Genomic DNA, 14,076 nt, shown 5'->3' on the forward strand with positions numbered 1-14,076 from the left:
TTGGGTGTTTTAGTCACAATTTTTACCTGATGTTGCTGTAAATTGGCAGCATTTGTTCCCTTGCAGTCAATATAGATCTAAGTTTTTCAATAGTCCCCATAGAATTATACCTCCCTCTATTCGGTCTTTTCATGATTTCAGCGACATTATCCACTGGAATTATTTCAAGTTTCGTATTTTAAGTTGCTAATGGATGCTACAGCCTATGACAGAAAGTGTCTCATGCAGGTCCCCATACATGCAGGTTTTCGTATAGCCCCCATATAACGGTACCTCCCTATATTCGGTATTGTGATGATTTTTGCGGCACAGTGTCTTTCCTAAAGGGTACTACAGTTTATAATGGAATATTGCATATGCAGGTTCAGGTCTTCGTATGACCCCAATATAACGGCAACTCTCTTTATTCAGGGGTTTTTTATGATTTCATTTTTTCAACGTGGTAAGTAATTAACTTTCTATTCGTGGTTCGACCCTTAATGATGAAATATCCTGATTCCTGGTTTACCGCACAAAATTTTCTGAAGGAACAAAAATGTTTGTACTTTGTTTAATACAAATCTCTCTCAATTTTACATCACCATAATATGTTTTTTTTATTGAAAGTTTCCTTGTTCTACTTATTTTTGGAGTTGTATTTATGAATGTAATAATTATTATAAGAGTTATTTTTTAGATTATTTGATCATTTTTTTAAGAGATACGAATTCGATATTAAAATAGTACGCACAACTGTACTATTATAATATCGAATATCGAATTAACATATTTTATATGAAGATGTGAACACGATCCCGTTAATCCTGTACAACCCACGTGGTCAACTCAGCAGCAGAGGATCGACGTCGGGAAGGTCATTGCCTGGATTTCTCTGCCGAGGGCATAAAGTACTTGGGATCAGTTTATGGTGAGCCAGCGAGGAAAGTGTAACGCGCAAGTGCGATTAATAACCTAAAAATATTACCAGGTGAGTGGAAAAAAATAGAATACAAACCTTAGTGCACCGTCGTGGGTCACAGAAATCATTATGTAAACGAGAATTTGGCGTCGAAATTCAAGAGCCGTCGTGGGCCTCGGATGTAAAAAAGGAAGGAACTCGGAATTTAAGTGAAAACCAGGTGCCGTTATGAGCCTTGGAACTTTAAAATTAAGAAACTGGGATTTAAAGTGAAATCCAAGTGTCGTCGTGGAATCAATATAAGTCGTCGTGGATCTTCAATATAAGCAGTGAAAGAGATGAAACCGAATTACAGCGAAGCGAGAAAACATAAGCCTACGCCCCTTTCAAAGAGCCGTCATGGGTCTTTGACTAAAAAAGCTACAAATCGAATCGTCAAAGAGCCGTCGTTGCCCTGAATCTGACCCTACACTTCCTCCCACCTGCACTCCTCCGAAGTATATAAAGATGCGATGACGAATCCTACCCCAAAGAGCGTATCTCAGCGACCGAAGGAAACTCGTCGTTACATAACTGCATTGAATTATTTGCCATTCCTATGAAACGAGAGAATTTTTCAAAAATAAAGCATCACATTTTAAAGTTCCAAAGAAAAAAATTATGAACTTGTCAGAAAAATGTCGGCAAAAATAATTTTGACAGATTAAATTTGAAATTATAAAAATGTAATTAAAATAACAAGATATTGAAAAAAAAAACATGAATAAAAATATGGAACTAATTATACAATAACTCTAAAAACAGACATTTATTTCTTCGGATTATATTAGCGCATATTAATGTTTAAAATGTTTAACGCTTATAACCGGAAGATTTACACTGGCAACGCTTTAATGAAAAAGGTATTAGGTTGTGGGCTTAACTAAAAAGTAATTATATTTTACATCCTTAAAGTATGCACTAGTGAGTTATAGATAATTATGAAAAACAACTGAATTAAAAATATTTCGATTTAGTTGAAAAAGTTTAAGAGCATTTTGTATTTCAGATTATTGGATTAGAATAAGTATCACTTCTTCCATGGTAAGAAGAACCAGATTGAGATGCCGCTCTTTGATACCTTAAACAAATAAATATCGACAGATGTTATGACATTAAAGCCATTCTGCTACTGTATTTCATTGCTCATAATTATTTAAAGTTCATTCTAGTAAAGGTTTTCAAACAATTTCATTTTGTAAAATCTTAAAGTTTTTAAACGGAAATTTCATAGCCATGCTCTATGTCTAGAAGCATCAATCATTCCGTTATTCAGTGGTTACACCTAAGGGAAAACTCCAAAAAGCAACATCGACAGCATCAGAGACATGGTGAGAAAAGTGACAAGACACAATTTTCCAGGCAGACAGCTCAAAGCAACTCCAACTTGCCGTTAAAAATGATTTCTTTGTTTGAACCACAAAGCATACAGTTTGCATATCATCAACAACCGCATCAAACAAAGCTTGGGAGCATCATACAGAAATGTTCCGAAATAACAGTGTTGTACGAAGGTATACGCCAGTTAACATAGAAAGTTAGCAGTCTTGCCACACTGTATTATGTATTTGTGTAAATAATCGTGTAAAGGTATATTTGGTGCGAGTAGTTCTGCATAATATGTATCGTGAGTAGAGCTACCCGTTACAAATAAACGTTCATACTGGAAATTAATGTGAATTGACCGTACCAACTATTAATGATTTTTAATTGCGTATTATAACATTTATAATTGGGAACCAGAGGGAACTAATAAATGGGATGTACATCCAACTCTGAATCAATTTCCACCAAGTTTGACGGATGAATTTGTACCTCTCGTATCAAATAACGTGCATAATATGACTTCGGGAGGTTTTAGTAAAAACTATATATCGGAACAATAGATATATGGGAACCGAGTTTCGCAAATGTCGTATTAGCTACCAGGATAAATTCAATTGAATGTGCAAAACCCAATCCACATATTTGGCAGTGGTATTTCTGAGCTGTATCTGACATCTGGTACATTGTTATAAAGTGCACGAGTTTGAGGAACATTAACTCCAAATCGGAAGAAACATATATATAGGAGCTATTTTCCCCAACTTTGAAGTATTTGCTTTTTGCTGAATTCGGTCGTTTGTTCAAAAATCAAATAACAAATAAAAATTTGGTGCACAAATCGGGAGGTATATCCAAATCTGAACCGATCTTGATAAAATTTGGCAAAGATATTTCCGAGGTGTATCTTATATCTGATTCGGAATATCATTGCTGGGGTGTGCATTAAACCACAAATCGGTTGAAACATATTTGGGAGTTATAGCTACAAACTTAATATACCCTTCATACTATGGTGGAGGTCATGAAAGGGTACAAATAATAGTAAATTATACGAATAAATGAGATGTAGACCCTAAATTTGCTAAGTACGATCAAAATCTGAATGTTGATTGGATGGCATTGGAATTAAATTTTTATTGAATTGAGAACTTTATTTATTTAAAAATCGACTACTATTCGCATCCTCTTCTAATATGGACATTGTCAGTGTGTAATATAAGCGTAACACTATCTTTGGTCATTACATATATAAAGTAATTTTTCTAGCATGAATTTTGAATCATTCCGTTTTTATTGTATATTGAATTCAGTGATACCAACATTTCAAGTTTTTAAAATTTCCGAATCCTAATTCACATTTTTTGTAACCTCCACCATACTATGGTAGGTATATTTATATTCATGTTCGACCCAATAAAGTATAATTGATCAGAGTAAAATTCTAAGTTGATTTAGCAAAGTCCGTCGGTCTGTCCGTCTGTCGGTGGAAAGTATTGAGATAGAAGGCTAAAATATTGCACATATAGCGCCTCCCGACATTCGATATTTTGACGACTGTGTGTATAAGTTCACGTTTTTATATAACTCAATAAAACGGTACCTCTCCCCCGAAATTCGGTACTTAGGATTGGTAATGGGTTCTAACTCGTGTGGCTGATTATTGCCTAATAGGTTCACATTTTGCTATAGCTCCTCATGTTCCAGTAATCCCTATTTAGGGGGAATCGTTTAATATTTGGTATGTTGAGTTTATAATGGACTGGTTTTAAATTTCGTTTTTATACCCTACACCACAAGGTGGTCAGGGTATTATGTCTTTGTGCATTTGTTTGTAACAGGCAAAAGGAAACGAGATAGACCCATAGTTCCTTTTGATGATCTGCATAGAATCACATTCTGAGTCAATTTATGCATGTCCGTCCATCCGTCTGTCCGTCCGTCTGTCCATGTATTTTTGTAAACAAAGTACAGGTCGCATTTATTGCCCGATCCAGATGAAATGTTGCACAGATCATTTGTTTGGCCCAAGGACGAACCCTATTGAAATTGGAGATAATCGGTTCAGATTTGGATATAGCTCCCATATATAACTTCGTCCGATTTACTTTTATTGTGCACCAAACGTCTAATATTTGTCCAAATGGGATGGAATTTGGCACTTACGACCGAATTGAGTCTAGAAGCTAGTATGTCCATATATATTATTCATCCGATTTGTTATATTTGTTACCCACAACCGTAATATGCACTCCGTAACAACGATATTCAGGGAAATATATCAAATACAGCTCAGAAATATCATTGCCAAATTTTATCGAGATCGGTTCAGATTTGGATATTGTTTGAGGATTGCCTATTTTGACAACCCCGGAATATGTTTCATATGTAATTAAACACACTCCTAACTCAAGGGTTCGACTTGAGTATGTAAATTGACTTACTCTGGGCAATTGTGTTGTCTATAGGGCCACTTACGACAAAAGTGTTTTAATACACCTCTCCGCCTTTAATCTGACCACGGTTATCCAACAGCAAGTAGAATTCCCTGAGCAAGTTCTTTCTCCTGGAAGAGCAATTTGTCCAAATATTTTCTTCCTCTGTTGAGACACGCCAAAATTCTCGCCTTCGTTTAGTTCCACTTTTAGCTTAATTTTTATGCAATTTTCTCCAAAATTAATTTGCAATTTTTACTCAACCACTGTGTTGGGTAATTTTTTTCCTTTTTTGTTTGTCTCTAGCCCGTCACCAAATTAAAACACTTCTTCACTCTTTAATTGTTTCAAATAAGAATGTTTTATTTCTTTTCTATTCTGGTTTAACAACCAAAGGAATAGCGTTAAAATATTAAGTACTGAAAATAATTAATTTAAATAATGTTATGTTTTCAAAAATGCTCTTTGAGCAACAAATCAAATTTAAATAATATTAAAAAATCATTTGAGTGATTTAACATCCCGGGCCCCATTGAAACCCTTGTTTCAATCAAACTTTATTCTTTAGGAAGTACGGCTAACTTTGCCACGGGACGCTTTAATGTAGTTTGTGCTGTCTTGACTTCTGCCACTCGAACAAAACCGTCTGCTCCTGGAATAAGTTTGGTAACACGACCGATGGCCCATTTCATGGGGGGAACATTGTCTTCGTGTATGAGCACCATATCGTTGACTTGAAGATTTTGTTGTGGGTTTTTCCAGCGATAACGATTTTGTAACTGAGCCAAGTATTCTGTGTGCCACCTGCTCCAGAAATGAGACTTTATGGCTGAGATTCGTTGCCACTGTTGTAGATGAGAAATGTCAGAGTCATATTTTATCTTCTCTGGAATACACTGCAACGGGCAACCAATGAGTAAATGCCCTGGAGTAAGCGCTTCTAAGTCGTTGGGATCTGTGGATATCTGGCAGATAGGACGGGAATTTAAAATTGCCTCTATTTCAACAAGGGCTGTGCATAGCTCTTCAAATGTAAGACGAGCACTAGGGAGCGTTCTGAGCAAGTGGCCTTTAGCTGATTTCACAGCAGCTTCCCATAGTCCACCAAAATGAGGAGCTCTGGGAGGAATGAAGGAAATTTCTATGAACTTCGCAGATGAATAATGAGCAATTGCTTCCTTATTTTTGTCGAGGTGGAAAAATTTATGAAAATCACTCAATTTCCTCTCTGCTCCAACAAAATTGGTAGCGTTATCGCAATAAATTCTTGACGGTACACCTCTGCGGCCAGCAAACCGCTTTAATGCTGCTATGAAGGCCTCGCTGGACAAGTCGGATACCGCTTCTAGGTGTACTGCCTTTGATGCGAAACAAACGAAGACAGCAATGTAGGATTTTGATGGAGCTTTCCCTCGAATCCTGAGATACGTTGGTATGGGACCAGCAAAATCAACTCCAACAACATCAAATGGGCGGAAACGGGTAACTCTATCTTTGGGTAAGTTGCCCATTACCTGAGTGAGTAATTTCGGTTTGTATCTTGTGCAATGTATGCACTGATGAACAACCTTACGGGCCAAAGACCGACAATTGATAATCCAAAATTGCTGCTGAACCAAAGATACTAAGGCCCTTGGACCAGCATGGTAATTAGAGCGATGAATGTATATCACCATGATTTTTACGAAGGGATCGATTTTGGGCAGGAGCAAAGGAAACTTCATCTCTGGTGTAAGCTCGGCATTTAATAATCGGCCGCCAACTCTTATTAATTGCACTCCAGAGACATCTTCTATAAATGGAGCCAATGATGACAGCTGACCAGAGACAAATCCATGCTTTGATATTTCAAGGTATTCCTCCGAAAAATAATGTTGTTGAATGCACCGGACTATCCTATGGAGAGAATGTGTCAACTCATCTGGAGATATAGAGGGCAAGTGGAGCGATTTCCTTGAACGAATTCGAAATATATATGAGAATATTCTGAGACATTTTAAATAGTTACTGAATTTATGTACTGCTTTTAGGATATAGGGTAAGTCCTCCTTTTTTGTTATCAATGTAATTTTTCGTCTTTCAAGATGCATGTCCGCTTCGCTTAGACTTGGGCCAGAATAATTTGGCCAATTGAAAAATGGACCCATAAGGAAGGAAGGGCCTACGAACCAAGGCGAAACCAATATATCGGAGACAGAACAACCTCTGGATACTAAATCAGCGGGATTGTGTTCAGTAGGAACATATTGCCATAGGACATCAGGGCAAGTTTCTTGAATCTCAGCTACTCTGTTACCCACAAAAGTAGACAAGGTTGAAGAGTGGGAATTAATCCAATGAAGAGTAATCTGAGAATCCGACCAGAAGTAGATTTGAGAAATCGGGAAGTTAAAATATTGCTTTAATTGGCTCCAGAAGGTTGCGAGTAAATGAGCAGCACACAACTCTAATCGAGGCAATGTTCTCGTTTTCAAAGGCGCAACTCTTGACTTTGATGCGATTAAATTTACTGCTATGTTTCCCAAAGAATCTTCACAGCGAAGATATAAACAGCAACCATATGCCTTTATTGAAGCATCTCCAAATCCATGGACCTCTATGTTAGTTGAATTTGGTAGTCGAATGTATCGAGGAATCTTTACTTGGGACAAATTATTGTAATCAGCCATGATGGATTCCCAAGCTGATTCAATTTCTTGAGGAACTGATTCATCCCAATCACATTTTATGATCCAAAGATGTTGGAGCAATATTTTTGACCTGATGATGAGAGGGCTTATTAAACCCATTGGGTCAAAGAGCGTCGACGTCAGGGAAAGAATGTTTCTTTTCGTATTATGTGCATACGTTTTGGATGGGCGAAACTCAAAATGGAATGTGTCATTATCTGAGTGCCATGTCATACCCAAAGTACTTGTGACGTCATCATTTAGCTTCATTTCCTTTACTTCATCTTCACTTGAGACATAACCTGGGTAATTGCTATGCCATTTCGAGAGTGAAAATGTCGAGTAAGATAAAATTTCGGTGACTTCGTTCTTAATGCGTTTTAAAGATACAAGGTCATCCGCTCCAGTAACCATATCGTCGACATAAAAATCATTCATGATTATGCCTTTTCCTACTTCGTATGGGTTGGGAAAACGTTCTGCGGCATAATGTAGGCTTCGAATGGCGAGATATGGTGCCGAAGCTGTCCCGTATGTAATGGTGTTTAGGGCAAATGTTTTTATCGGTTTGGTGGAGTCATCTCTCCACAGTATAAGCTGAAGTTGTCTATCCTCAGGGTGAACCAAAACCTGACGATACATTTTGACGATATCAGCTGTCATTCCGTAACGATGACACCTGAAACGAAGCAGAGTAATTAATAAATTGTTCTGGATTGTTGGACCCACCATCATAATTTCATTCAGGGATGTTTGTGAAGAGGTTCGACATGATGCGTCGAAAACAACACGCAACTTGGTCGACACACTGCTGGGGCGAAGAACACAGTGATGTGGTATGTAATAGTTGGGAACTGAAATATTAGTGTCGTCCACCTGAGACATATGGCCCAATTCCTCATATTCTTTAAGAAATTGTGAGTAATCCTCTTTTAATTCAGGGTTTTTGTTCAATTTTCTCTCTATAGAAAAGAAACGACGCAGGGCAATGTCTCGTGAATCGCCAAGCACATTTGGGTCACCTTTAAAGGGTAATCTCACCATTAAGCGTCCATCCGATTGAACTGATACATTTTTCACAAAATGGTCTTCACATACTTTTTGTTCTCGGGACATATTTTGGCATTTGCTTTCAACGACGTCAATTTTCCATAGCATTTCAATATTTTTATTTATCTCTTGGAAAATATCTTTGTGTTGTACAATGGAGTAAGTAGATCTTTGTGATGATATTGCCGTTTGACTTGTATACTTTCCAGAGACAATCCATCCCAAGAGAGTTTTTTGTAAAGTGGGCAAATTTTCTCCAAGTTTAATTTGACCAACGGATAAGAGCGAAAAGAATGATTCTGCTCCGAGTAAAATATCGATTCCTCGTCGACGATGAAATTCTGGATCGGCTAGCTCTATGTTGGAGGGCAAATTGAAATTATTAGCGGAAGGATTCTCATCAGGATGATAACCAGTTATATTGCGAGAAACCAGGAACTCTAATGACATATTGAAGTTATTAAGACGAGATCTTATTGTCGTTTGTGTTTTATGAGTAACTCTCAACTTAGAAGAGCCCACTCCAGAGACATCTGTTGAATTTGTGCATTTCTTGAGATTAAGAGATTTGCATAATGTCTCACTTATGAAGTTAACTTGAGAGCAAGAGTCAAGCAGAGCACGGCCCAGTTGATATTTTCCCTCTGAGTCACGAACCAATACTAATGCAGTAGCAAGAATAACAGTACTCACTTGGGGACTGGGTTTGATTTGAAAGGTGCTATGGGTGGCAGCAGATGATGATGACGGTTCTTCTTCTTCCCGGAGACAGGTTGGTTCTGATTGCTTATGAAGAAGCGAGTGATGACGTTGCTTACAAAATCTGCATGAATATTTTGAGGGTCATTGTATGTAACCATGCCCTTTTGATAAACAGTTGAGGCAAAGTTTTTGTTGTTTAGCTTGTTCAATTCGTTGATTAGGAGTAAGAACGATGAACCGCTGACAAGTTGATATCATATGACCCGATTTGGAGCAATGACTGCACACAAAATCTTGAGCCACATTTTTTGTTACGAATGAATGTTGTTTTTGATTATTACTATGTGAGTAATTTGTTGTTATGGTAGGGTTATGCTGTTTTGAAGACCGTCGGCACTGTGCGTCCAATTGCTGACAACGCTTGTCCAACATGGAGCAACATTCAGTCCAAGAGGGTAATTTAGAGTAATCGATGTATTCATCCCATCGTTGTTTGGTTTCAGAATCAACCTTGCTCATTGCGAGATGAATTATGAAGGCATCACAAATTTGTCCAAAGGAGCCAAGGGATTTCAAAGAGCTATAGAGAGCAGAAATTGTATCCACAATATTTCTCAATTGCTTTGGAACAGGTTTATTGGACTTCGGAAGTTCAAACATTGATGTCACATTTTCAAGAAAGATTAGTGTGTCATTATCGTACCGCTCCTTCAATCTTTTAAGGGCACTAGAATAATTTTCATCAGTGACTTGGAATGCCTTTATGGTTGCAAGCGCTTCCCCACTAAGACACGAGAGTAAGTGGTTGAATTTTTCCGAAGTAGAAATATTTGGGTCATTGTGGACCAAATTGTTAAACGTATTTATAAAGTTCTTATATTCCAGATATTTCCCGTCAAACTTCGGTAATTTTAAGCTGGGTAATCTATTAGATGGGACATGAGGCAACACAAAAGATTGATCAGTTACACTAGGACGTCTACCTTGCCCAATTTGAGTAAGAATTTTAGTTTTAATTGAAACATATAGTTCCTCAATTTCGGCTCTTCCATTATCTCTGGGGGACAATCTTTCTATCTGGCTTTGGTAGTAAGAAGCTTGCTTGTAGTGGGATTCTACAATTCCCAACCGACACTCAAGTTCTGTATGAGACAATGAAGTGTTGGATTCAATTATATTTTTAATTCGGGTCATACTCCCCTTTGACGAGCCACGTTGTTGTTTCAATTCCTCAATGGTTGTGTCCCTTTGGGAACCCTGGACTTGTTCATCAGTCATTTGGAATTATAATTTTTTATAAATTTGTGTAAAAATGTTTTCCGTTGTTTACCGATGATAGGATTATGTTGCGCAAGAAAGAGAAGCCGGTTTATGAGAATGCCGTCTCAGTCTAATTTTCAGCTTCAGCCACTTGAGCAACGATAGTTTTAAAAATGGCACCAAAAAATTAGATGAAAAGTAGGCGAGAATGCTGTCTCACTCTAAATTTTCAATTCAGCAATATTCCTTATCGCTTATAAAAATGGCTTCGATCCTTTCGCAAAATGACGGAGTAATGGCTGACAGTAAAAAGGCGGGCAAACAAAATCCAAATGCACTTGGGTAATATGGAGCAAAAATTGTAGGTTAAAAAGACACAAGTGTCCTGTCACGGTCGCCAATGTTTGAGGATTGCCTATTTTGACAACCCCGGAATATGTTTCATATGTAATTAAACACACTCCTAACTCAAGGGTTCGACTTGAGTATGTAAATTGACTTACTCTGGGCAATTGTGTTGTCTATAGGGCCACTTACGACAAAAGTGTTTTAATACACCTCTCCGCCTTTAATCTGACCACGGTTATCCAACAGCAAGTAGAATTCCCTGAGCAAGTTCTTTCTCCTGGAAGAGCAATTTGTCCAAATATTTTCTTCCTCTGTTGAGACACACCAAAATTCTCGCCTTCGTTTAGTTCCACTTTTAGCTTAATTTTTATGCAATTTTCTCCAAAATTAATTTGCAATTTTTACTCAACCACTGTGTTGGGTAATTTTTTTCCTTTTTTGTTTGTCTCTAGCCCGTCACCAAATTAAAACACTTCTTCACTCTTTAATTGTTTCAAATAAGAATGTTTTATTTTTTTTCTATTCTGGTTTAACAACCAAAGGAATAGCGTTAAAATATTAAGTACTGAAAATAATTAATTTAAATAATGTTATGTTTTCAAAAATGCTCTTTGAGCAACAAATCAAATTTAAACAATGTTTGAGGATTGCCTATTTTGACAACCCCGGAATATGTTTCATATGTAATTAAACACACTCCTAACTCAAGGGTTCGACTTGAGTATGTAAATTTACTTACTCTGGGCAATTGTGTTGTCTCTAGGGCCACTTACGACAAAAGTGTTTTAATACACCTCTCCACTTTCAATCTGACCACGGTTATCCAACAGCAAGTAGAATTCCCTGAGCAAGCGTAGTTCTTTCTCCTGAAAGAGCAATTTATCCAAATATGTTGTTTCTCTGTTGAGACACGCCAAAATTCTTGCCTTCCCTTTGTTCCACTTTTAGCTTAATTTTTATGCAATTTTCTCCAAAATTAATTTGCAATTTTTACTCAACCACTGTGTTGGGTAATTTTTTTCCTTTTTTGTTTGTCTCTAGCCCGTCACCAAATTAAAACACTTCTTCACTCTTTAATTGTTTCAAATAAGAATGTTTTATTTCTTTTCTATTCTGGTTTAACAACCAAAGGAATAGCGTTAAAATATTAAGTACTGAAAATAATTAATTTAAATAATGTTATGTTTTCAAAAATGCTCTTTGAGCAACAAATCAAATTTAAATAATATTAAAAAATCATTTGAGTGATTTAACAGATATAGCTCCCATATATATCTTTATCCGATTTCAAGTTAATTGTGCACCAAATGGGCAATACAATTCCGAATTTAAAAGATACAAATGCTTCGGCATATTGAGTCCTTCGAACTTTAAATTATAATTATAATCATAGCATGTATGATTGAATTCTACCGTAAAAACTTTTAATTGTTATGTGGTGCTCTACTAAATTAGCAAAGTGGTGTAGGGTATCATAAAGTCGGCCCCGCCCGACTTTAAGACTTTTTTACTGGTTTAAGTTATAAAACATGACAAATGCAGGACCACGTCTTCGTATGGCCCCATATAACGGATTTCATTTTTCGAAGGACTTTTTTTTAATTTTCCAATATCTTTCCAGATGGTAGAGGTTATAAAAAGTTCTTAACTGCTTTTTTAATTTGGTATTTGATATTTTGACTACCACTTTGGCAGATATCAATATGGAAGCAGCCCGATTCTCATGGTGAAGGGTATTAAAAGACATTTTCATACCTATGAAACTTGACAAAGTGTCTTTAGTAGCCTCTTCCTTATTTTGCACATGAGTCCCAAATTATTTTCTCCGCGGTCTCGATTCTTATTATGAGTCACTTTTTTCAAATTGAAAATTTTCAATGTACAGGAATTATTGTCGCAGATAAGAAAATACTTTATGTGTGCACACTTTGTTCGAGCACTGTATATTGTCTAAGCATGTGTACATAAAAACATTAGTTATAGGGATCTCATTTACACTTTGGGGAATTTCGACATCACAAAGCGCAGAAGAACAACGTAGGTTTGGCTGATTCAGACCGCCCGCCTGTCTGTCTGTCGGTCTGCCTTAAAGTATTTTCAGCATTAAAGATGACAATGATGTCGTCGTTAGTGGCCCACTTTACTCATCGCCTACGAACTTTTTGTTTATTCAGGGGGCATACAAACGTACAAACATATTTTTGAATAGGAATGAAAATAGCGTTTGCAAATGATGAAAGACGAAACTGAACCCGCAAAGAGGAACTTTCATTTGTTCGTAACTCTCAAATCTCTCTAACATTGTAGAGTTGGCAACTCCAACAACAATGTTCGTGGCGTTGTTTATGACAACGCCTAATTATATGCTCTTGAAAATAATGAAATTGATGTCACATTGAAGAATAGACGAACAGATGCTTCATATTCGTGGCAGTCTTTATTCAGTACGCATAATGAATGGAAATATTCTTTGTAGGAGAAAGCATATTGAAGTTGTCCTGTGTGTTATCAAATTAATATATGTCATATTCTTTGTTTTCGATTAGGTACTTTTTTTTGCAAAAGTCGGATTACATATCATGTTAGAGCCGTAGCAAAGTGACTGATTTTACATTTATCTTTAACATTTGAGATTGTGTACATTTTAGAGCAGCAGTTTTGCTCACTAGGCTAGCCCTAAATTATTTGTAAGTTTTTTTTTTATTAAAAAAGGTTTCTACATATTTACGCCAAAATAAATTACACCAATTTAATATGTCAATCCGCTAGCTTTATGAGTTTTCGTTTATAAAAGCTGTGGTGTGGACGATCTACCCTACATCCCAACGAAATTTCGAAAAAATATAACCTATGTTACTTTTAGACACTCCTCTAGCAAACTGTGAAAATTTGGATAATGTACCGTTCAATTGATTTTTATACCCTCCAGCATAGTATGGAGTATTGTATACAAAACGTGTCATTCCGTTTGTTACACCTAGAAGTATACATTTTAGACCCCACAAGGTAAATATGTTCTTGATCGGAATAAAATTTAGCGATATCTGTCCGTCGGTGGAAATCACTCTAACTTCCGAATGTTTTAGGTCTGCAGAACTTTGGAGAATTCCATTTGTAATTCGAATTACTCCAACTGACATTGCAGAATTTTATTTGTAATCCATTTGCACAATTCGAATGACAAATGGAATAATTCCAAGCGCAATTGATATAATTTGAACTTCAAATTAAATGTTATGAACTACAACTGAAAAGGGTGTATTGTGAAGATAGAATACGTAGGTCCAAACCTTAAGGACCGTCTCCATAATGGATATTAATAAATGCTGTTCATCGGAACATTAACTGAAAC

The 14,076-nt window shown here is 36.6% G+C and overlaps 1 protein-coding gene across 1 annotated transcript; it reads right to left on the reverse strand.

Annotated features, from left to right (window-relative positions):
* Nucleotides 1–5,252: 5,252 nt before the first annotated feature.
* LOC131804564 (uncharacterized) lies at nucleotides 5,253–9,635 on the reverse strand. The gene is made up of 3 exons (XM_059127600.1): nucleotides 9,514–9,635; nucleotides 7,543–9,237; nucleotides 5,253–5,499 (listed from the first exon to the last, which is right to left on the reverse strand). The coding sequence occupies exons 1-3, from the start codon at nucleotides 9,633–9,635 to the stop codon at nucleotides 5,253–5,255; spliced, it is 2,064 nt and encodes a 687-aa protein (XP_058983583.1).
* Between the last annotated feature and the right edge of the window lie 4,441 nt (nucleotides 9,636–14,076).

Source organism: Musca domestica, unplaced genomic scaffold (genome assembly GCF_030504385.1).
Source record: "Musca domestica strain aabys unplaced genomic scaffold, Musca_domestica.polishedcontigs.V.1.1 10, whole genome shotgun sequence".
Lineage (NCBI taxonomy): Eukaryota > Metazoa > Arthropoda > Insecta > Diptera > Muscidae > Musca > Musca domestica.

Bases quoted from the DNA above. Each gene is read 5' to 3' on its own strand.
- LOC131804564 (XM_059127600.1), bottom strand. From the start codon at position 9,635: ATGAGCAAGGTTGATTCTGAAACCAAACAACGATGGGATGAATACATC. The intron at 9,238-9,513 runs GTGCCGACGGTC...ATATTCATGCAG, and splicing joins TGTCAGCAATTGGACGCACA to ATTTTGTAAGCAACGTCATC. The intron at 5,500-7,542 runs GTATGCACATAA...TTTCTGGAGCAG, and splicing joins GAGTTTCGCCCATCCAAAAC to GTGGCACACAGAATACTTGG.